The sequence below is a fragment of the Diadema setosum genome, chromosome 3 (assembly GCF_964275005.1).
Source record: "Diadema setosum chromosome 3, eeDiaSeto1, whole genome shotgun sequence".
NCBI classification, from domain to species: domain Eukaryota; kingdom Metazoa; phylum Echinodermata; class Echinoidea; order Diadematoida; family Diadematidae; genus Diadema; species Diadema setosum.
Genome location: NC_092687.1, coordinates 21,453,544 through 21,476,005, shown reverse-complemented (window position 1 = coordinate 21,476,005; position 22,462 = coordinate 21,453,544). Strand labels below are relative to the sequence as shown.

At 38.2% G+C, this 22,462-nt stretch overlaps 1 protein-coding gene across 1 annotated transcript; it reads left to right on the top strand.

The window, feature by feature from the left end:
* Positions 1-1,415: 1,415 nt before the first annotated feature.
* On the top strand, positions 1,416-20,130 carry LOC140226262 (serine/threonine-protein kinase greatwall-like). The gene is made up of 13 exons (XM_072306752.1): positions 1,416-1,636; positions 6,586-6,650; positions 7,908-8,097; positions 8,776-8,915; positions 9,438-9,526; positions 10,813-10,925; positions 11,223-12,986; positions 13,720-13,837; positions 14,131-14,289; positions 14,765-14,878; positions 15,605-15,706; positions 16,584-16,694; positions 18,930-20,130. The coding sequence occupies exons 1-13, from the start codon at positions 1,520-1,522 to the stop codon at positions 18,980-18,982; spliced, it is 3,135 nt and encodes a 1,044-aa protein (XP_072162853.1). The 5' UTR covers positions 1,416-1,519; the 3' UTR covers positions 18,983-20,130.
* Positions 20,131-22,462: the final 2,332 nt, after the last annotated feature.

The window sequence follows — 22,462 nt, the reverse complement described above, 5'->3', positions numbered from 1 at the left end:
TTTGATGAAAATTGGTTTTGAAATGGCTGAGATATCCAAAACAAAGTGATCCTAATATAAAGGTGGGACCCACCTTTTATTAGGATAGCTTTTTTACTTTGTTTTTGGATATATCAGTGATTTCAAAACCAATTTCCATGAAGTAAACTTTGAATTCCTCTTAGAATTGTATACTCTTTTGCATTTCATAAAGTGGTTTCTCTGAATATATGTATCTTGCAAAAAGTTAAAAGCTGAATCCTCACCACAACCAATACTATACAATCCCTTTAATACTTCTTACTTTTTGTAACAGAAACAAAAAGTTGAATATTTCACCCAAAGTGTGCACTATATGTCTGAAGTTACAAGCGTGAAAATGCAAAAACCTGTCTCATGTGGGAGGATACCCCCTCCCCTCGCTCGGTCGCTGTGCTCCCTCACACATCTCTTTTGCCCCCACCCCACCCCTCATAATGAAAGTGGTTTGACGTCCATGGGGATGATCGTCATTGACTAAATTCAACAAAATTAGTAAATCCCGTAGAAATGAAGAACTATGTACTACAATATCTTTTAACAAATAGATATCAATACAGTGTATTACCATGTCTGTATTTCATTTTGTCTCAAATTTTGTACGTACACATAGTGCACATGTGCGTATCGTGGGCTTATGTACTTGTGCTCGTATGTGATGACTATCGCCGATCATCCACCCGCTCCTCGGTACGGATTTATGCCAGTGATAGGTACATGTACAGGTATCATATTTCATATTTTATATTTCATATTTCCACAATATTGGAAATCTTGAGATTGATAATAGGGCCTATGATAAACAAATAGGCCTATTGATACTGAAGGCAAGCCTTGTGTGAAATTTAGATTTAAAATCATACAAAATTAACCACTGGCAATAATTGAAAAATTCTGTTTTCTCAATTATTTTTACTGTCGATTATGATATATCTTTTTTTATGTTAGGCCTATATTGTTTTGATGCTTTGATATCACACGAAAATGAAGAAAATACTAGAAGACCATTTCAAGGTTATTCACAGCCATTATTTATCAATATTTTGGTCCTTCAACATATTTTAGCCATCTAGGAAGACCCAATTTCATCCACTATTACAGACTGTATATCTAAGAAAAGAGAGAGAGAGAAAAATCTGACTGACGGTGTCGATCGTCAGTTTACGATCCGATCAGTAATGATAAAACTACACTGTAGCCAAGCCCCATCACACGCCCTCTCGTGAGTATATGCGATACGCAGGGAGATTCTGCGCGGTCCGATGGTAAGCCGGGTAGCGCGGTTAATTCAACCTGCGTGAATCCCATGCCATTGATGCATCGATTATCCGGATCGCTTGTATCCGGTCAGATTGTTTACACGTCAGTCGACAGTCGGAGCGCTTTAGTCTTACGATTAATTGTAACAAATTGTACCGAAGTTTATGTTATGACCACGAAATGGGCTAAATAGATTTAAATCTAACGTTAAAATGAAACAACCGAAATCCAGAAACTAAAAATGGAGGCCAAGGACAGCGAGCCAATTCTACGTGCACAAACGCAACCTGCTTGCGTGATGGACAGAACGAACGACAAGAATGAAATTCGTTCAGGAAGGAGACGTTCGCAAGCGAAGGTAAGCAATGATCACTCACACTCCACAGTTCAGTATCAATGTTGTTAACGTTAGGCCTAACAGTAGGCCTAGATTTTTTAGATTATTATTTTTTTTTTTAGCCTGTGCCTGTGCTGTGATACAAACTACAATGGTGCTAGAACTCTAACGTTATCATGGTTATAGGGTCTATGCCTAATGTTATCCAGAGCCTACGGCTACATTGATTGTATGGTTGAGGGGTCTAGATATCGCGCACGAAAATTTGAAATGCTCTTATAATAGAAGTTTAATATTCCATAATCGTACCTGAATTTCTCAATGAATATCACGAAAATGCAGAAAAATCACCTCCCAGAATCTCCTGATGATACGATGACGGAGTAGTGCGCTGTCGCCGTTTGTATGTCGGACTTTTTTTTATGCGTTCACCTTCTCGGGGTATGTAAAGATCGCGCAGCTGCCCTATGTAGTTTCATGCGTGAAAGTGTCTGCCCCTCTCTGCGGGTGAACGTGCTTCGGCTTTCGTAGAATATTATAAACGATTGATCGAACAAAATACGAATTCTATCGGCTACGATCATACGAACGAGACAAGCGAGACGACACGTCTTGGCTACAACATCCTTAAAAAAAAGATTTTAAGCTAAGGTAGGTAAATTATAACGTAAAAAATTGGAAATTTAGTGAAAAATTTGTTCCAAAAAATTGGAAATTTAGTGAAAAATTTGTTTGAAATCTAAATTTCTTACCTGCTTCCTTCTCATTTTTAGCGGTTGTCAGGTATGTTTATTCCATGGGCGTATCGGCAAATTTTGCGCTTAGTCTTACGCGTATTAATGCTTGCTATACGCAGTTACGCTATGCGCGATCATTACGTCCCTGCGCGAGACCTAGTACCCTTACTATACATACCGTTAGTGCACCAGTTTTCAACAGGACCCAGATTTCGACACCCAGCAGATAATTCTCATTGAATTTTATACTCAATACAAATGTCTGACTTCAGCAATCAACCAAGTTATCAATCACATTTCTAGTCTTATATAAACACCGTTTGTCACTTGTCATCATAATCCGACGGTAGAATATTTAGGAGAAAAGCAACACAGTGTCAGCAGAAATGTTAATGGCAGCCATTTTTAGGAGTTCAAAACAATATGACGCATTTTGTATACATCGCCGTAAAATTAAATTCACCCATGCCGGTTATCTTGCTTTAGTATCAGTTTGTTTGCCAAATCTTGATGTTTGATTTCATAATCGTCTTTAGTAATTTCATGGCTGAATTCGTGATAAATGAGCAAACTTGTAGAAAGAGTTGGCTTTGAGAATGTGGCACCAGATTTCGACATTCCCACATCAAGACACGTTATAGAGGAAACAACAAGTTCTTGCGCCGGTATGATTGCTAGTTTGCGTCCACAATGCAGTGTACGCGTACTGTACGCGCCATGTGATTTCTGTGTGATGCGCGCTGTGATTGTGTTGAAAAATGATGCTGAGTGTCGAAATCTGATGCCAGCGACGGCGTGACGGAAATCGCTTAAAAATTGAACGCGAGTGCATTCAAATGGGAATTCGTTTAAGGCATATTATTATTGGCACTTGTAGCTCAACTTCATATCGAAATTCCGAGGTAAAACGGTGCAGTATTGATGGTAAACAAGGAAATGTGCTAAAGTGTCGAAAACCGGTGCCCTTACTGTAATTTGTAACATTGTTACTGTTAGTCGTCATGCATGTTGGTCATAGTGATGTGATAGGCCCTACTACTACGGCTTAAGGTTAGGCTAGGTACCTACATAGAATCTAATGTTAGACATGATAGACCAAGGCCAACAAGGGTGGTATTCTGAGGTCGTATTTGTAATTAAATTCGTAATTATAGACATTGTAAGTCGAGAAATAAATAGGCCCTTAATCATGGGCAAAATCAGTCAGAGGACGTAATTAAAGGTATCGCACTATGATCATAAACTAAGTCCCCTTGTTAACTTGTTAGAACTTCTGCTCAAGTTTTATTCACGTTATTAGGCATAGGCTATACGATAGGACCCTACCTTTGCTTAAGGTTATAGTACAGCCCAGTCGCTGTACGTAGATACGTAGGCTATCCTGCGTTTTAGGGGTCTAAATTATTTTGGGCTTCTAACTTCAGCACAGGCATAGATACGGACTATGGAAAGCCAAATAGGATTGGGGTTAGGGTTATACTTATAGGGTTAGGGTTAGGGTTTTAGGGTTAGGGTTAGGGTTGGGGTTAGGGTTGGGGTTAGGGTTTAGGGTTAGGGTTAGGGTTTAGGTTAGGGTTAGGGTTATGGTGAAACCATTTTGGCTTTCCATAGTCCGTATCTATGCCTGTGCTGAAGTTAGCAGCCCAAAATAATTTACATGTAGACCCCTAAAACCCAGGATAGCCGATACGTAACTGTTAGCTGTTTTCGCACAGCGTAATATCAGCGTCTGGGTCGGGCTAATAGGACCCTAGCTAATTTGGCATCTTTAATTATAGGTTCCTCTCATTGCTATTATTCAATCAGACGCGTTGTTACAATATGTAGGCCTAACGTCAATTACCGTATGGTCGCCACTTGTGTGTAATTCTTGTGCACGTCCGGGCTGGCGAACTATCGGCACTGAATTAGTTCGCCGCCCCTAGCCGGCCACATATTATTAGCGTGTGTGTTATACATACGCTTCAATGAAGGAGGCATTGTCGGTCACCGCGTTTGAAAATCTCCCTTAATCTGCCACCTGAAATCCATTCTAAATCAAAAACATCCTCGCATTAAAAATAGTTTTATTACCTGTTACATATGGTAAAATATATTTTGATTAAAATTATTTGTGTTTTTACGGAGGAAAACGGTGAATTACGAATGTATTTTGAAAGTGATGAAAATCCGTCGCCCAACCTGATCTCCGATCGCGGCGCGCGTTACATGCGATGTGAATGTCTGGCGACCTTACCGCAGTGGCGACCATACCGTAATTGACGTTAGCTGGCAAAATGATGATTAGCCTAGCAACCCTAGACACTAGGTCCTACGCGGGCAAATGCCCTCAATGTGCGCTCCTCCACACACCCCCTGTAACAACCAAAGAGCTCCGTGTGCACACTCGGTCTTTGATTACAACCCTTCCTATGCACTCGAAAAGCTCACATAAAATGACAAAATTCCTCGAAGATCGCCTATTTCTTTTTTCTCTGAATTCTTTGGATACCATGACAACAACATTCAACTGCTCCTTGGTTACCGTAGACGGCCACGGTAAGCATGGTTGTTGTCGAGAAAAAAATGCTGTAATGCGTGATGTATCGGAGTAGAACTAGAAAACTAGAGACATTCTGGGTCTAGTAATGACACTCTTTGGTATTATCAAGTTTTCCATTATTACATTTAGATTACATTAACTTTCATACTTAATTACACGCTCAAAATACCAATTTGTTAACTCTGTGATAAAGTCCTTTTAGAAGTGCATGCGCGTAAGACTTTCCCCGTCAAAATGCTTGTTGTCATGGTAATTAATAAACCCCCTACTTAATTAAGCTCTCAGCATGAAATTAGGTGCAGTTACAATGTACACCTTAATTAAGCCCTCAGAATAGAGCCCCAGGGCGCTAGTGAACAGTTACAGTACTTACACATTAAACGCTGCCGCCTAGTTAGAACAGCCCTGTCACTGTACACAGTAGATAGGGCGTCTAGTTCTTTATTTCTGTGGGGTTTATTGATTTTTTTTAAAATTTAGTCAATGACAATCATCCCCATGGGCATCAAACCGGTTTCATTATGGGGGGTGGGGTATCAACGTAGGGGCAAAACTCGAAAGATATGTGTACAATTGTAGGGGAGCGACATGGAGCCCAAAAAAGATGTTCTTGGTTTTAACAAATTTAAGCTGTATTTCAGATAAAATGTTGAAATCCTGTAGTGTCTATGGAACTTGGTGATAATCTTTGTAGATGGGTCTATGGTACAACTATTTATTGTGGAGTTAAGTTTTTGTTCAAATCTCTTTTTTATTTATAAAAATGCCTGGACTGAAAAAAGGAGTAACGTTAGAACCCATAATAGTATCTCATAAAAAAAGTTAAAATATAACCATCTTGCACACATTTGTGCATAATATTGTTCGCCATGTTCATTTACTTTGATGTTAAATCTTTCGAATTCTAATTAGCTAAGTTTTTATGCATATTTGTGCATGTTTAGTAGCATTTTACAGTAAAAGGAGTACAATTTTTTACTTCTGTTCTTCGCATGTCCTATATTCTTTGCAAACTAAACGATTGCTGTCGAAAATATTGAAGGGGACAGCAAACTGCTGCTGGCGAGGTATGTTGTATTTTAGGAATGATGCATAGTATTCAAACAGAAGTGCTGTCTTTTGTCAAAGCAATTTATTAGCACCTGCAATAGTGCACATAACTTCTCGGTGGCATGGAGCATGGATACAAAGGAGAGATTCTTCTTTCCTCTCCTTCTCTGCGCCTCTATAGGCCACTAGAACGATGGCGCATTACAAATGCTGTACTTCCACGCCCCCCTGTTTAAAAGTAATTATCATCTTTACTGTAAGCCATTTTCTGCTCATACTTTTTGCCATCAGCAACAATTTTTTCGGTTATGAGCGAGCTTTCAAATTGCCTGGTCATCCTAAAAGAGGGTAAGATTTTTAATATATTGTCATTTTCTCTATTGTATCAACCATAACTTTGGGACAAACCCAATCTGTGGATCTCAGGATCCACATGAAGCATTTCTTTTGTGGATGTACATGTATAGCATTGCAGAATGTTGATACATGCATGCATAAAATCAAAACAGCACTAGAATTGGTGTTATTATTGTTGTTTTTTTACCATGGCATTAAAAAGCCCATGTATGAGAATGTGCATGCAATGTAACATGTAACACGTAATTGTGCATTGCTTTCTTGCACTCTATCTTATGTTATAGGTGCATTTGACCCCCAAAATTGAGGAGTTCACAATGATTAAACCCATCAGCAGAGGAGCATTTGGGTGAGTAACTTTTAGGTTTTTTAATGCCTTTTAGTTTTGTGTGGTAATTCTTAATATCATACAGGTGGTAGTATACCTAATGCACAGGTGAGAGTGTGTTCAGTGGAAATGCAGTGCACTTGAGGGTATTTCTACATATAATGGTGAAAAATGCGTGAGGTGGAGCCGAGTGCATGTTGCATAATGTTGTGAATGAGCGAGAGCGAGCTACATCTCCACTAATGTCACGAACTTAAACCTGTGTATTATTTGATTTACAAAATGGGTTGAGTGCACACTGTGTATGTAGACATTGTGACGTCAGTGAGTGTGCAGAATGCTTTCTCGTTAATGTCCCATGTACATTGTAAGATAACACACTGTGCTGTATAATACGCTTTTTCGTTGCACACTTTTTGCACGGCTGTGCATGTCACCAGTAGTCGAAGAAAATTAAGTGCACACTTTAAATTAATTCCAGTGCTGCTAATTGACTATATTCTTGAACCCATTTTATCATAAAAATTACCGTAAATAAAACATCATCTTTACTGGAAACCTACAAACATGCTAATGGATACAAGCTCTGCGTGCATTTCACATACAACTATACATTTCTCTTCATACATTGTCATTTGTGTTCAGTACATGCCATATATATGATTTGTGATTTGTACAGCATTTTCTGTATAGCAGTAATTGATGGGTTCTATATTATATGTGTTTTTGTTTATATCTTTGTTAGGTTCGGTTTACTCCTTGGAGAATTGGACAGAGACGACCAACAATGATTTAAAAATAAGATACGAATTGAAAACAGATATTGTATGCGTACATGTACAGTGAGTAGCTTGTCAGGACAAGGTTGAATATTATGAGATACCTGATAATGTAACAGGATAATTAAGCAAGTTACATTCCTTTTATATGCCTTTGTTTTCATCCCTGCTGTAACAAGATACAGTGGTCCCAAGTACCTTATTATAATGAAGTTCCCCTGTATTGCAACTTGTACCTTGGTGTGAAGATGAAAATTACAATGTACATGTAGGAGGCTGGTAATACATGTAAATCTACAATGTATTATAAAGTACCGAAGTGATGATGTCACAGTGTTATGTTATAGCTTGGGTTAAAACCAGGTATGAGCATGATTAGCAACAATAATGTTCACAGATGTTTGGACTAAGTGAGGTTTGTTTTGAACCAGTTTCTGTGGCAATAAGTGGCCATGACATCACACTTTGGTATTCTACTGTATAACTATGTGTATTGCAGGAAAGTCTACCTGGCACAGAGAGTAGGGAGAGACAAGCTGTATGCCATCAAAGCCATGAAGAAATCTGAGATGGTGAATAAGAACATGGCTGACCAGGTGACCACAGAACGGGACGCCCTCGCTCTCTCCAAGAGTCCGTTCATTGTGCATCTCTACTACTCCATCCAGACAGCTCAGTATATCTACCTGGTGAGACAAAAACACCATCTTTGCTCATTGTGCACAAAGTTCTTGTAATGTAATATAGACAATGTACAAAGCCAACTTTAATTTATCATGCATGCTGACAAGAAATTGAATTGTTGTCAGTCCACCATTTGACTTTGTCACATTCTTGGCTTGCCAGTATGTTATTTTCAATACCCAAGAAGCCCTGCTTGGTAACAGTGGCTTTCTAATGTTACACACAAGTTACTCCAAGGAGATTCATTAATTTATTACTTTGATTACTCAAATTAAGTTTTTACTTCATATATGCAAACAAATCAAGTCACTAGACTTGAACTTGTATCATCATCATAAGCAACAAAGCATTTCCTGCCTCTTTCAGAGGTTCTGCAGAGGTTTAGAAGTGATAATAATGAAAGTAAAATCACATCTAGATCAATTGTCTTGTCTATTTCATAATGCAATGAAAAGAATGATTTTATTGTTGTAAAGCTTAATTCATCAAAACACTTTGGACTAGATATTTTAGAAAATGTATGGAAATATGATCAGGAGGCAACTGATTTCTTTGTTTTTACATCATGAATTGATGTATGCAAATTTTCCGCATAAAATACTTGACTAAAGTTAATGTTAATACAGGTATTGTATGTGTGAATGTGGACTAATGCTCGTTGTCTATGAAATGATTTATGATAGGTGATGGAGTACTTGATAGGAGGGGATGTCAAGTCACTGCTCCATGTTTGTGGCTACTTTGATGAGAACACTGCCCTCATATACACAGCAGAAGTTGTCTTGGCTCTGGAGTATCTACACAAGCATGGCATTATCCACAGGTAGGCTTCAGAGATGCCAATCTTGGTAGATCTAGTTTGTCCTATTTTGTGTGCTTTGTATGTTTTAACTAATACAAGATTTTCATTTAAAATAATATGTACATACATATATTTCAAATTTTGTTTTTAATACCAAGTTATTTTGTCTGCTGAATCTAGCTGCCCTGAAGCGGTGTCTCAATTTTATGGCATTTTTTCTAGTCTGGATAAATTCTATGTGGAAACACATGTCAGTTGAGAACCAGAACGGTTTGTAAGTGCTTTAAATCTTGCTGCATAACAAATAGTTGAATACCGATATATAAACATACATAACAAACATCAATCATGTTTGAATTTCTATGAAGAGAAAATTGCAAAGTACATGTACATGTAAATTCAGGACTATTATACTTTAAGAATGAGCATAATACACATGTACTTCTGAAACAAATTTTCCCTATCGCATATAGCTGATATCAAGCAATTTTATACCTCGTGATACTGATTAAATGTGATGTATTGTTCATATTTTTCCCCCAGGGACCTGAAGCCAGATAATATGCTGATTTCTAATGAAGGCCACATTAAACTGACAGACTTTGGACTTTCCAAGATATCCATGGATCATAGTAAGTCTACTCTCCCTCCCATACCTCTGTTTCTCAATTCGACCATTAAAATATCCAGTTTCTTCATGTCCATATGCTACAAAGTAATGGCAGTGCATCTATATAGTATACTTCTGTGCCTCATTGCATTTATACCTTTTAATCTCTGCCATACATCACGTCCGAAACATCCAGTAGACCAATGTATACACCTTTCAGTTCAGGGGTTCTATTTTGGTGGATTTGTTGTATTGACTGATGTGTTAGAAACCAACATTGTTCTTAAGTATTCACTCTCATAACACAAGTGCCAGGTACATATGTACTCTATGTCCCCGCCAAGTTAGAAAATCACAAACTCTGCTTCTTGAAAAGGAGTAGTGTTTATTTCTTAATCTGTCATGTCATTCTTTCTTAACTGAGAGTTTTACCACATGTGAATTTTTCTTTCAAGTCACTGTTAGGAAGCTTGCTAACTATAAGGTGCAGGGGCGGATTCAGGAATTCTGTAAAGAGGGGGCGTGTTTACAAAATTAAAGGGGGGGGCACAGGCACCCCTCCCCCCATTTTTTTCTTTTTATTTCTTTTGTTTCAACAAAAAAATAAAGGGGGGGCGTGCACCGGTTGCGGTCCTCCCTGGATCCGCCCCTGAGGTGTATCCTTGTTCCATCACTAGCCACATCTTTTCATGCTCTCTGTGTTGCTCAGATTTTGTACCATCAATAAGGCCATTGAAATTATGGATCTGCGTGGTATGCTATTGAGCATTTTGCATAGTGCAAAGAACAGCTTCCCCGTGACTGCATGGCACATATTACTTTATCATATCATGTCTATAGTTTGCATTGTTTTATTATGGTTTACGTTGATTTTTTTTTTTTTTTGCTTCTGCCCTGAAAGATTTTGTTAGAGGTGAAAGGTCAACTGATATTGTCCAAAAAGTTTTCACAATACTCTCTTATTCAATTCTTTGAAAAATTGCAATGAACATTTTGTTTCAGGTGCGAGTTTCTTCACTTTGTCTCCCTCTACAAATTAAATTTGTTAAGATCGCAACTGCTGATCTGTAAATTAGCAAACATGTCAGAAATGTTTGTTAATGTTTGTCAATTTACATGATCTTACAGGTCAGCAGTTGCGATCTTAACAAATTTAATTTGTAGAGGGAAACAAAGTGAAGAAACTCGCACCTGAACCTTCACCCCTCTGAATAATATTCTTTCGTTCATTTAACATTTTGTTTCCCCACTCTTTCATAGCAGATGGTTTTTGCATTTTATAGATCAATGTCTCATTATTTCTTGTAGAAATCAACATATCTGACATCATTAGCACGCCCTCTATTAGCAGACCAACAAAGAGTGACGTCTTCTATCGCACACCAGGACAAGTTCTGTCTCTCACCACCAACCTCACATTTGTAAGTATGACATGCCATGTAAATAATTTGATTTTTAATATCATTTCATTAATCTGTGCTGGTTGTAGTTTGTGAAGTAATTATGAAACTTGAAATTTTGCCACATACGTTGTACAATCAGATAAGAATGTGCTAGTAATTTAAACATGTGAGCAGTTAACTATCCAGGAAACATTAGCATGTATGTAGAATTACTAAAACGTATCAATAAAATGAGGGTTGTTACTTTGATGGTGGCTGTGTGTTAGTTTGCCATCACACAATCCCCAATCCTTATTTTCTCTTTCGTTCATACAGGACACACCAGACTCTTTAGCCAAGGTAAAGCAGAGTTTTAGCCATGCACCACAATCCTCTCCAATGTTACCCACCAGTAACAAGTCATGGCGGGACTCACACCAACCTTCCCTGACCCCTGACACTCACCCTCATGCCTCAAGTGATCACGGCGTCCCTCATCCAGGCAGAGACCACGTCAAGGTGACTTTCACTGATGTCAAATCAAGCACACTCCTTAGTGGTCCCCACCTGAAAAGTTTTGATGGGACTCCAGCTTTGCAGAGGCCTAAAAAGACTTCTCTGGCCGACAGCAGCAACCAGTTTGATTTAAGAAGGGACATCACATTTCAAACCCCAGTTGGACGTGCACCAATATCTCGTCCTGCCATTCAGCTCTCTTACACTCCCAAGGGACTTGGTGCCTCTCCAGAGTCAGATGTGGTCAGCATTCACAAACAAAAAGGAACTTCAGAGGCAGGACAGGTGGACATCTGTCCAGGCAGGAACCAGCTGGACACAGAGAGGGGCAGAGAAGGGAGGGTGTCCAACTTACAACACCATGTACCCAACTTGGAGACCAACATTGAATCTGTGAGCAGAGAGGAACGACATCCCTTGGAGTGCAATGATACTACAGATTCCTTGCCCCCGTCTGGTAGAGACTCCAACTCCCTTTTACCTGTAAGGATCCCACATTCTGAAAACTGTGAGGAACCATCTTCATGTGGAGATGAGAGTCATTATGCAAAGGAGTCACTGGATCATGATGAAGCAGGTATCTCTGCTGAGGAGGGTCACTCCCTAGACAGGGCCTCCTCCCCATTGAGCTGTGAATTCCGCTCCCTCCACCAGAGGTGTCTGTCTACATCAAGTCTTCCCTCTAGCCCTGAGCTTGAGGACTCCACAGCCACGGGTAGGAGGGGACGAAAGCGAGCCCTCTCTGAGGTGGAGATGAGCCCAGCATCATTGCCAGGGAGACAAGGCCGCCTGGTCATGTACGACTCGGGCTTTCACAGCGGGCTGACGTCTGAAATCAAAGCACTCAGTCTAAAGCTCTTTGTGGCAGCTGGCGACGACACATTTGTGGATGCAGAAGACAACAAAATGGATGCTTCCGGTATCAGCAAAGCAGCTGTATACAGCCAAAGAGGTATTCAAACCTCAGGAGGGTCTGATCAACATTGTAATTGTGGAGCTGAATCAAGCAGTGACTCCATGCTCCCAGATCCTGTTCATTTTGAGTCATGCCCAAAAACTGCACTTCCTCATGATGTTACAGATGTAGATGCCACTGATTGCAGCAAAGAAAACCAAAGCCTAAGCCATGAAGCTGGTATGAGTTTTACAGAAGACTCAAACTCTATGTTGTCACCAAATCTCCACACTAATGTCAAGACTGATTCAGAGCTAGTTGTAGAAGATGATGTCAAATCTGTGCTTAAGTCTCCCCCAGCTGTGATCTTAGATATGAAAGACAGAAGGAAAAATGTCAGCTTTGACTGGGATGTAAGCATCGAGCGAGAGAAGAGAGCCTCCTTGGACTCCTGCTCTGACATGGCAGCTGAGGAATCTAAGACTGAGAGTGACCATCACCACCAGACTGATACTACTGAAGGTCACTGTGAGGTCAGCTTCAGTAGCAGGAGTGATTGGTCTGGAGTTAGCCAATCAGAGTGTAGCCTGATGTCATGTGATCAGAAGGAGCGAACAGCGCTTAGTGATCTGACCAACGTGTCTCCTGCCTCCTCCACAGATCTTCCTCCAGTGACTAAACTCAAACCTGTGAGTAAACATAGAGAATGCAAACTTTGCATACTACTGTAATAACACAACTTGGCACTACTTTCAATTTCTTGCAATATATACCATCTTATCTATATGCTTTTTATCTAACTGGAGTAAAGTAAAAGTGGACATTTTTGTGATGTGGAAATTTTTACACATGTATTTCTTTGGCTGTTGTGTCTAATACTATTCTATATTATGATTCCTTGGAACAAGAAAAATAAGAAATTCATCTTACCTGACTGAATTGCAACATTGTGATAATTCATGTCATTCATCCTTGCTGGCTTGTTTTGTAATAACATACATGTTACTGTCTTCTCTAATTTGAATGTATGCATGTTTCCAAGATTACCTCTTCCAATTTCTGTGCTTATTCTATTGTAATGAGAATTCTGCTATCCTCTTTCTTAATTTTGTTTTGTTTTGTTTTTTTTTTTTTTTTGGGGGGGGGTAAAGTCACCTTAAATATTAAGTGGCCTTACAGTATGATATACCATGATACCACTTTTTGCATTAAATTGACGTGTTCTGTCAGTAATCAAATGCTGAAGCTGTAATGCATTTTTATGTATGCTTCTTTCTGATCCAACTTACAGTGTAATCTAATTTGATCTGCATAAAATGCATTTAGTCTCACCTGACTTAAGAATTGATTTGCATCAATTGCTTGCTTCCTAAACAACATTTTTTGCTTGGTGGTGGTTTGTGTATCATGCTGTGATTGCAGAGAAATGCGTCGACTCCAGGCCCCCAGGGAACACGCCACAACCCTCCACGCATCCCATGTCGTACCCCAGGGCAGCTGCCTTATGTGACACCAGCAAGAGTCCGTTACAAGACTCCAGGTATTCTAGAAATACTATTCTCTATATTGCTGTGATACCTTCACCTTACTTTTCAAGTGATGAATATTTGTACATAATTTGTTTAGAAAACTCGCTGCCACAATTGATTAAATCTACCAGTAATTAATGACTTAATCATATAATACTCCATGACATTTGTGCACCATCTGAAGCCCAAGTGATTTTCAAATTATTCTGTCAAAGCAAAGAATGTGTTCTCTCATATTGAGGAGCAATTAACATCCTTTTGATCACGGTGCTTATCATTAACCTGTCCTTTATACAAACTCCAGGGCGTGACAGTCTGTTCACTCCTAGACCAAACCCACTCAAGACACCCAAGAGTTGTAAACGGCGCCCTCGCCAGGCAGGAGGTGGAGAACAGGAAGTGGAGAGAATTCTGGGAACTCCTGACTATCTTGCCCCAGAGTTACTACTGCAAGAACACCATGGTCAGTAGGTCCTCTGCACAGCAAATTTACCATTCATTAAAAAAGAAAAGAAAAGAAGAAAAGTTAAATGCACATCAATCTGCAGTATTAGCTAACCATCTTTGAAGCTTAAGCAATGAAATTACTACAGCACAAACATGTAGTGCTTTTCTAAAGGGTTTTAGCATCTAAGAAATTTTGAAAGAGTTGATTTCCTGACGACAAACATGAATGATGCAAAAATTCCAGGAATCCTCATTCTTTAGCCATGATAGATGAATGTAGGCAGCCCAGTGAAACTTTCATATCCCACAACTTTTCTTGATTTGGATGGGTCTATTTTTTATTTTTATTTTTTTTAAACTGTGACCATTCTATTTGTATGATTTTTTTCTTGTCTAATAAAAATCAGTGAATTTTCCCTTTATGTACCCAAAAGAGCAATGAAATAGTGATGGAACTAACACACCCTCTGTGTATGTGTCTTCACCTGCAGGTGTAGGAGTAGACTGGTGGGCCCTGGGTGTGTGTCTCTACGAATTCCTGATTGGTCTCCCTCCCTTCTGTGACCAGTCACCTGATCTTGTCTTCCAGAACATTCTCAGCAGAGGTGAGTAGGTTTCAGGGCTGCCACTGCCAGGGTCTTGCATAAATAATTAGCACTGTGATTTTTAAAGGGTTACGTCATGATGGCTGCTAAAGAGTTAAAGTCTGTGTGTCTCATTTGCAGCTCTGAAAAGTAGATTCCTTTCATAAGCTGATATATTGCAGAGGTAGTTCCTTCAGACTTTTCCGCAGAATGATAAAATTGGAAACTTCTTTGAGATAGAGGGGGAATAAATACTATAGGTTTCCAGTGAATTCATTTGGATCCCCTCCCCCCCCCCCAAAAAAAAAATGCCAACTGTTGTTCTCAGTCAAAAAGGAGAGTGTATTCTTGTGTAACATGAGGTTAGTTTTTCATTTCTTTTTCAAAAGCTCTTAGGTGTATTATAGTAGCATTTCATAACTTATGTTAGGGGACATTATTCTTTTACCATGCAAAATTTTGTGAAGTTTGCAAAAGGGATATTTGACCTTGAAGAATAGTTCTTGGTACTTCATCAGTTCTCAATTAATCGTTGAGCACCATATTCTTGTGGAATATGGTGTCTGAGTGCCAAATGGTAATTTGAAGTTCCTGTCATATCTTGCAATGTGGAGGTGTTCAGAGGTATTTTATCTTGACACTAAATTGATGGAATTTTTACTTTCATTTTTACACTGTCATAAAAAGTGCACAGTAAATCTATGTGTACAGTGCCTAACATGCTAATGATGATTGTGCCTATTTCAGACTTATCCTGGCCAGAAGGAGAGGAGGCTATTTCAGTCACTGCACAGGACCTGATAGAACGTCTGCTGACACTTTCTCCAGATCAGCGGCCTGCAACAGAAGGTCAGAGTCAATACTTTCTCTGAGTGCATATGCTCAGCAAAAGAGAAACCTTGAGCTGTCATTAGATAACATTACATAATCCAGGACTCAACTGTGATAGCCCCTTCATGCCACTATGATCTTTAGTCTGAAATTTTCATGCCCCCAAAAGGAAATGTAGTGTCCCAAAATAAACTGAAACATACAAATTAAATTTGATTCTTACGTGCCCGATCAGCCATCAAAAGATAGCCCTTTTAAGAATTTGGTGGCCTAACATTAATTCTTAGTGGCCCTGGGGCCATCGGTTTACTGCGAATGTCCAGCCCTGATAGTCATTACCTCACAACCACTGGAAGAGGCAAGTTACCAAGTAATTATATTAAAAGATTGTGCATAGAAACTTATTTGCAGTCATTACTTAAGAACTATTTTGTGTAATTACCAAACCACACAAAAAATGTCAAGGTAGTTATTAGGTCGTTTGAATGTCATTGTAGTTGAGGCCTGCCACAGTATCAAGTGTATAGTAAGAAGCTGTATTCTATTCTCATGATATCAAAATACTCTACAAATTAAATGCTTTACATTGAAAATAAAAGGTGAATACACAACCACATTCCTTACACAGCAAACTTATTTAAATCATTAAACTGCAGTGTATTAAAATGGGACCCCACATTTTAGATGAAAAAGAGTGTACAGGTATATTGCTGTGAGTACTCAGACATTGATAAGACATCTCCTCTCATTGCTGAACAATCGTATTGGAGAACCATTGAGATGAAAGGTAGTGTGGTGTTACTCCACTGTATTGTAATCCCAATAGTCTCTAGAGAAGAGAGCATTAGCAACAATCAGTCATGTTAACAGATTTATTCTGTCCCTGTGTGCATAGGTGTGAAATCTCATGCCTTCTTTGGAGACATTGAGTGGGACAAGGTGCGAGAGATGAAGCCCCCATTTCTCCCTGCCCCGGATGATGAGACTGACACTACGTACTTTGATGGTGAGTTGACTCTTACCCCATTTATACTGCAGCCAAATTTGGAGCCTCTTCAAACCATTTCAAAGGCCCTTGTGAGAAAATGATTGTTTGTTTATACTTTCTGAGCCGCCTGCTCAGATTTTGCCTCAGCAGGCCCAAACTGGTTCCTTTCTCATGGTAAACAAATTCCCGTCCAATAAATGGAACACACTTTGAATACCAAATTTGCTGGGAAAAGTGAGCTGCATTCATTCATGGTCAGTCACAGCTGCTGACTTGTTACATTAGTGGTGGTTGGTGTTGGGGGGGGGGGGGAAGATGCGATCTGCAGTGATTAAAGGGATTGTATAGTTTTGGTTGAGACCTAATTTCAGGTTTCTAACTTTTTTTTGTGAGATAATGAGAAACCTCTTATGAAATATGAAAGAGCATGTAATTCCATGAGGAATTCATCGTTTATTTCAAGTTCAAGTTCAATCATAGTTTATTTCCAATCAAAGAAAATCAAAACGTAATGCAAAGTATACATATCATAAAATGATATTGTCTACACTTTTACAAAAGGTTCATGTAATATACGAAATAAATTATATACATCAACATATGTACAATAATCAGAAGGAACGATGCGTATACATGTATACTTCGCGAGCTTTCAGAAAATAACTTCAATTTTGGAAAATAGCGATCCACAAAAAAGCTAAGCTTGTAGGACGTGGATCCCTAGATAATTGATGAGTAAGCAGTATATCATTCAAGTTTGTTTTATTATTTTCTTACAGCATTTATATTAAATATAGATTACTTAAGTCGTTTGTAAAAATATAGCTATACGCTGGCTTCGATTTGATGAAAATCGGTTTTGAAATGGCTGATATATTCAAAACAGAGCAATTCCAATAAGTGTGGGACCCACACTTTATTACGATTGCTTTGTTTTACTTTGTTTTTGGATGTTCCAGTCATTCCAAACCCGATTTTCATTAAATAAACTTTGAATTCCTCTTAAAATGGTATGCTCTGTAGTATTTCATAAGTGTTTTCTTGGTATCTCGCAAAGAGTTAAAAGCCCGATTCTCATCTCCACCAATACTGTACTATCCCTTTAACTGCCAGGCCAGCAAGTAGCGATTTTTCAAAACCTGGAGCATTTATACCGCAGGTTAGCCTCTTTGAGGCTGCTATAAATGTGTGTGATAGGAGGCTGTGAAACCATCCCCTGTAGGTGGTTTCAGCATCTGATCAGATCAGATATATTTCACCATATTCTGTGTGTTTATACTGAGCTAAAAGGCTGCTCAAGGTTACTCAAGGAGGCTTCAGAAATAGACTTTTGTTTAGTATGAATGGGGTAATTGTCTTATTGTCTTCTCTCAAAGCTGATTATCATTGATGTTTGTTTTACTTTTTGAAATTCCAGTTTATTGTATAAAAACAAAATATAAGTGAACATTAAGTAGATATCCAAGAACTGATATTAATTTAATCTTGAAACAAATTGTTCAGATAAAATTGTAAAGACTAATGTTGGTAGAGACTCCAGCTCTAGGATTAATTATAATGTCAATGAAACCTAACTTAAGAAGACTTCCCAGTGTTTGTCATGCCATAATGCTTTCTACTTGCTCAAGAAAGAAAATTTCTGCTTGGAATTGGAATTGGCTACATATGAACATATTATTTTTTGTGGTCTTTGTCTTGTTGATCTCAATCAAGGCAACACTTAGTCTGATTTACAAAATCTTAAGTTCCAGCTTCTCATTGTGCACAGAAAAATACGGGATGATGTTCTTTTAGTGATTCCATTTAGTAAGCAGTTGGATGTTGACCATGAGCCATAGATTTATTGATACTCATGAATGTTATGATTTAGATTAGAAGGTCATATATGAAATATTTTCGTCTCAAAGGCTCCACAGTCAGGAGTTGGTTTACATTTGATAGATCTTATTTTTATAACCAGTGGTCAAATGAACAGAACAGAAGAAAATGAGTGAGGCAGAACAACATCAGGAAACATATTTCAAATACACACAGTAAACTTGTAGTATATTTTGTATATTATGTGTGATGGGTATGCTCTGACATATATTTTTCAGTGTTGTCCATGGTAACATTTGATTTTTCTTTTTTGATGTCTGACTCTTGAAAAAAAAAATTCTTTCATTGTGGTAACACATTTTCAGAACTTGTCTATAACTGTGTGACAAGTTTAATTGCTTATAAACTCTTGTGTTTCCTTTTGACATCCTGCAGCTCGGAACCAAGCTTGTAACCTTGATTTGAACTCAGAGTCATTCACCACCTGAGTACACTGATTTCTTCTGGCTACAGCTGGTGTTGGAGGCCAGGGAGAGAGAATATCAGAAGTGGTCAATTCCAGGAATGGAACATGTCAAGTGCAGCCATTTTACACACCATGCTGCTTGTCACTTCAGTAAACAGAGTCAAATCCAATGAAGAGAATGGGTAAATGATCTTAAATAGACATTCAAAAGTTGTTTATTTACATATATATTTGCAAATCTTCACAGAAAAGTTATTATGATCTGTATTACATCAAAAGCAGATAAGGTAGGGTCATCACGTCTCAGTTCTATTATTTGTTTGTACAAGAACAATAAACCCAAAACATATATATTCATATATTTTTTAAAAAGACGATTTAAGCAACTACAACCGCATTTATCTCCTTACAAGTCATCATTCCTTATTAAAAGTCATCATTGATTACTACAACACAGCAATGGTTAAATGCTAATAATGCAGTTGCTCTCAGTGATTTCACATCAAAAAAGCAAAATTTAGTGAAGACTTGTTTACAGGTCAATGGTAGACTTGTGAAGTAATGGATGGTTATCATAGATCATCATCTCGAGTTCCATTCATGGTTGCAACTGTTATCATTGTTTTTGTGAAAGCACAACTCTAGCACTCTATGTTATTCTATATCTGATTTTATTGAATTTTGTACTGTTTTGTCTGTTAAATTTCATACTTCAAATTATAAAGCCATCTTGAACACGAAGTACATTAGTACATTACAACCTTGTTATACAAAGGTTGGATTTAATGATACCTTGTAACGAGGTGATTTTACAGGTCCCAACTCTTTACATTTCTTTGTTTTTTGTACCCTTGATATGTAGTGAGAAACCTGATATAACAAGGTAATTGTTATCCATGGTTTTTTTTGGGTCCTCATTATAATGAGGTTCCCCTGTAGTGGAAGTGTAGTGTAACTCACTTTAGCTCCTAGATCTTCTCACTGCAAGTACTCTCCTTTGTGTCTGAATGCATTGCATTCTTCTACTGAGGCCAGTCATGGCTGTCATGTCAGCTAATCATCCTTGTTCATCGATTCTCTCTAGTACTGCAATGGCTGAACAGTGTGTACAACTCTAATTTTTGCTCAACAAACTGAAAATACAAAGATCATATGTGTGTGTGTGTGTGTGTGTGTGTGTGTGTGTGTGTGTGTAAAAGTGTGAATGCGATGTAACAAGTGTGTCTTGCTACATGCACATTGTGTGCTTACATGCAATTTGCTTGGAGAAATACCTGCTGCTTGGCAGACATTCAGAAATTAAGAATCTTCCTGTTTCATGAAATAGGAGAGTATGCTACTAATTTATGATGTTAGATGAAAAGAACTAGGGCATTAATCGTATGAAGTTGTGAGATGTTGTGCGTTACGATGACAAATGTTATTGGAATTGGGTTTTACACCTACATCATTGTCATAATCTAACTAAGGTTACTGGGAGTGCAATAGTGTTAATGTGTACCTTTACATAGATTTAATATAATAGACTATGATATTGACTGTATTTGCTGTATATTTTTCAAGTGTGATAGTTTGCAAATTAGGACTTGTACAACAATCTTGTGAGTGGCTGAATCTGTGATTGAAAACTTGGCAGACAGAATGAAAAAGAAGTGTTATCAATTATTGACAAAAAAAGAATAGGGTTTCCATCGTAGAGACAATTTTCAATGTATTTGTGTGACAGGAGGCACTACTTTTTTTTTTTTTTTTTTTTTTTGCGAGTTGTGAATTTTGCAAAATATAGGTTGACTCTGCTGTGATGCATAGGGATACGAGTGCCTGTTGAGAGCTGACTCATAGGGAGAAGTTAGGGGTCACACATAGCTCACCTGCAGCCAGGATGTGGGTTGTGAGGAATATCCTGCCGACTACACCAAATATGATGCAAGAAAAAAAATCAACTGTACATCCAAGTTGCATTTCATCTTTTTATTCCAATTAAAAAAAAAAACAAAAAAAAAAAACAGCTCTGGCTACCTAGCCTGTGCTCATTTTGAATGTAACTGATGTGTGGATGCCTAGTTTAAAGAATTACAACAAAAATTCTCCTGGCTCTATGTTGGCAGAACTTCTAATTGAAGATTTTCTTGACAAATTGTTCAAGTGTTCAGTACTAGTTGTCTTCCTTGGCAGGGCAGCTGGAACAATGCCAAATTAATGGGGCCTTGTGTACACAGAAAGAACTCTATAGCAGCTCTTGGCTGGCTTGAGATTAGAGATACAAACTCAACTACTTGCAGACTGCTCCACTCTTTTATGATTTTTTTTTTTCTGGCGGGGGGGGGGGGGGGGAGAGGGGGTACTTTGCAGGAGGGAACATCTATCATAACCTTAGTGTATGAGTATATATCTTGGTTATTCGCAAGCAAAAGAAGTATGAATGCATGTGTGTACCATGTATAAAGTGTGATAAACTGATATAGTATGCAAAGTCTGAGACTGAGACTACTGCAGAATTATCCCTTTGGAATTTCATCCAAGCCATATTTGAGCTGCTGGTGTTTGAAAAAAAAAAATCTAACCCAAATAGTAATGGTGCATCATGCTGTGATCAAGTGTGTACAATTTACACATAATTCTATGAGATTTACTGGGTGATAAATGCAAGCATTCCCAGAAGAAGGATAATATGAGAGTGCTCATAATCCATCCCCCCCCCCCAAAAAAAAAAAAAAAAAAAGAAGGATGGTGGGCAAAGTATGTGTTTTGTATTCTACATCCAAAATGGTACATAGCGGTGGTGATTTAGTGTTTGCAAAATCTCAACAAGACTGAAAGGGAAAAATATTGTAAGAGTATACATAGCTGTATAGTGTTTTACATTCACATGGGATAACTGGTATATGTTCATCTCATGGGATATGATGTTAATGATGGGGGTGGGTATTAGTAATTTTGTCACTTTTCATATGTCATTATCATGGCCACTTCTTGTATACTCAGATTGATATTTTTGCCTTTAAAATAAGGATCCTGTCAAAAGAAAATGTAATATTGAAGTTAGATGTGGTTATTAGATATAGCCCCCTTTTTCACTAAGTACTTGAGACTTATGTCAGATGGTGTATGTTTCATGTCCCTTTACCTCTAAAGTGTAATATCACTGTAATTCCTTGTTTGGAATGATATTAAATCAGGAATACTGCTGTACCATAATTTGACATAGGTGGTGGAATACATGTATAAACTTTATTCAACCTTTTGAAGTATCACAGAGTTTGCAGATTCACCAATTGCTATGACATATCAAGAATGGGCATACTGCATCAAAAAATTGTTTCACTTGGTTCAATGGTGTGATTGTTTTCCCCCATTTTACATGGACATACATGTACATATACTGTATATGTGGTATAGATATACTTATAGTTATTACCAAAATCTCTCTCTTGGACTAAAGTGTGGTAAGATCATATGATAAATACGTATTAGCAGTACACATAAGACTATGGTAGGAGAC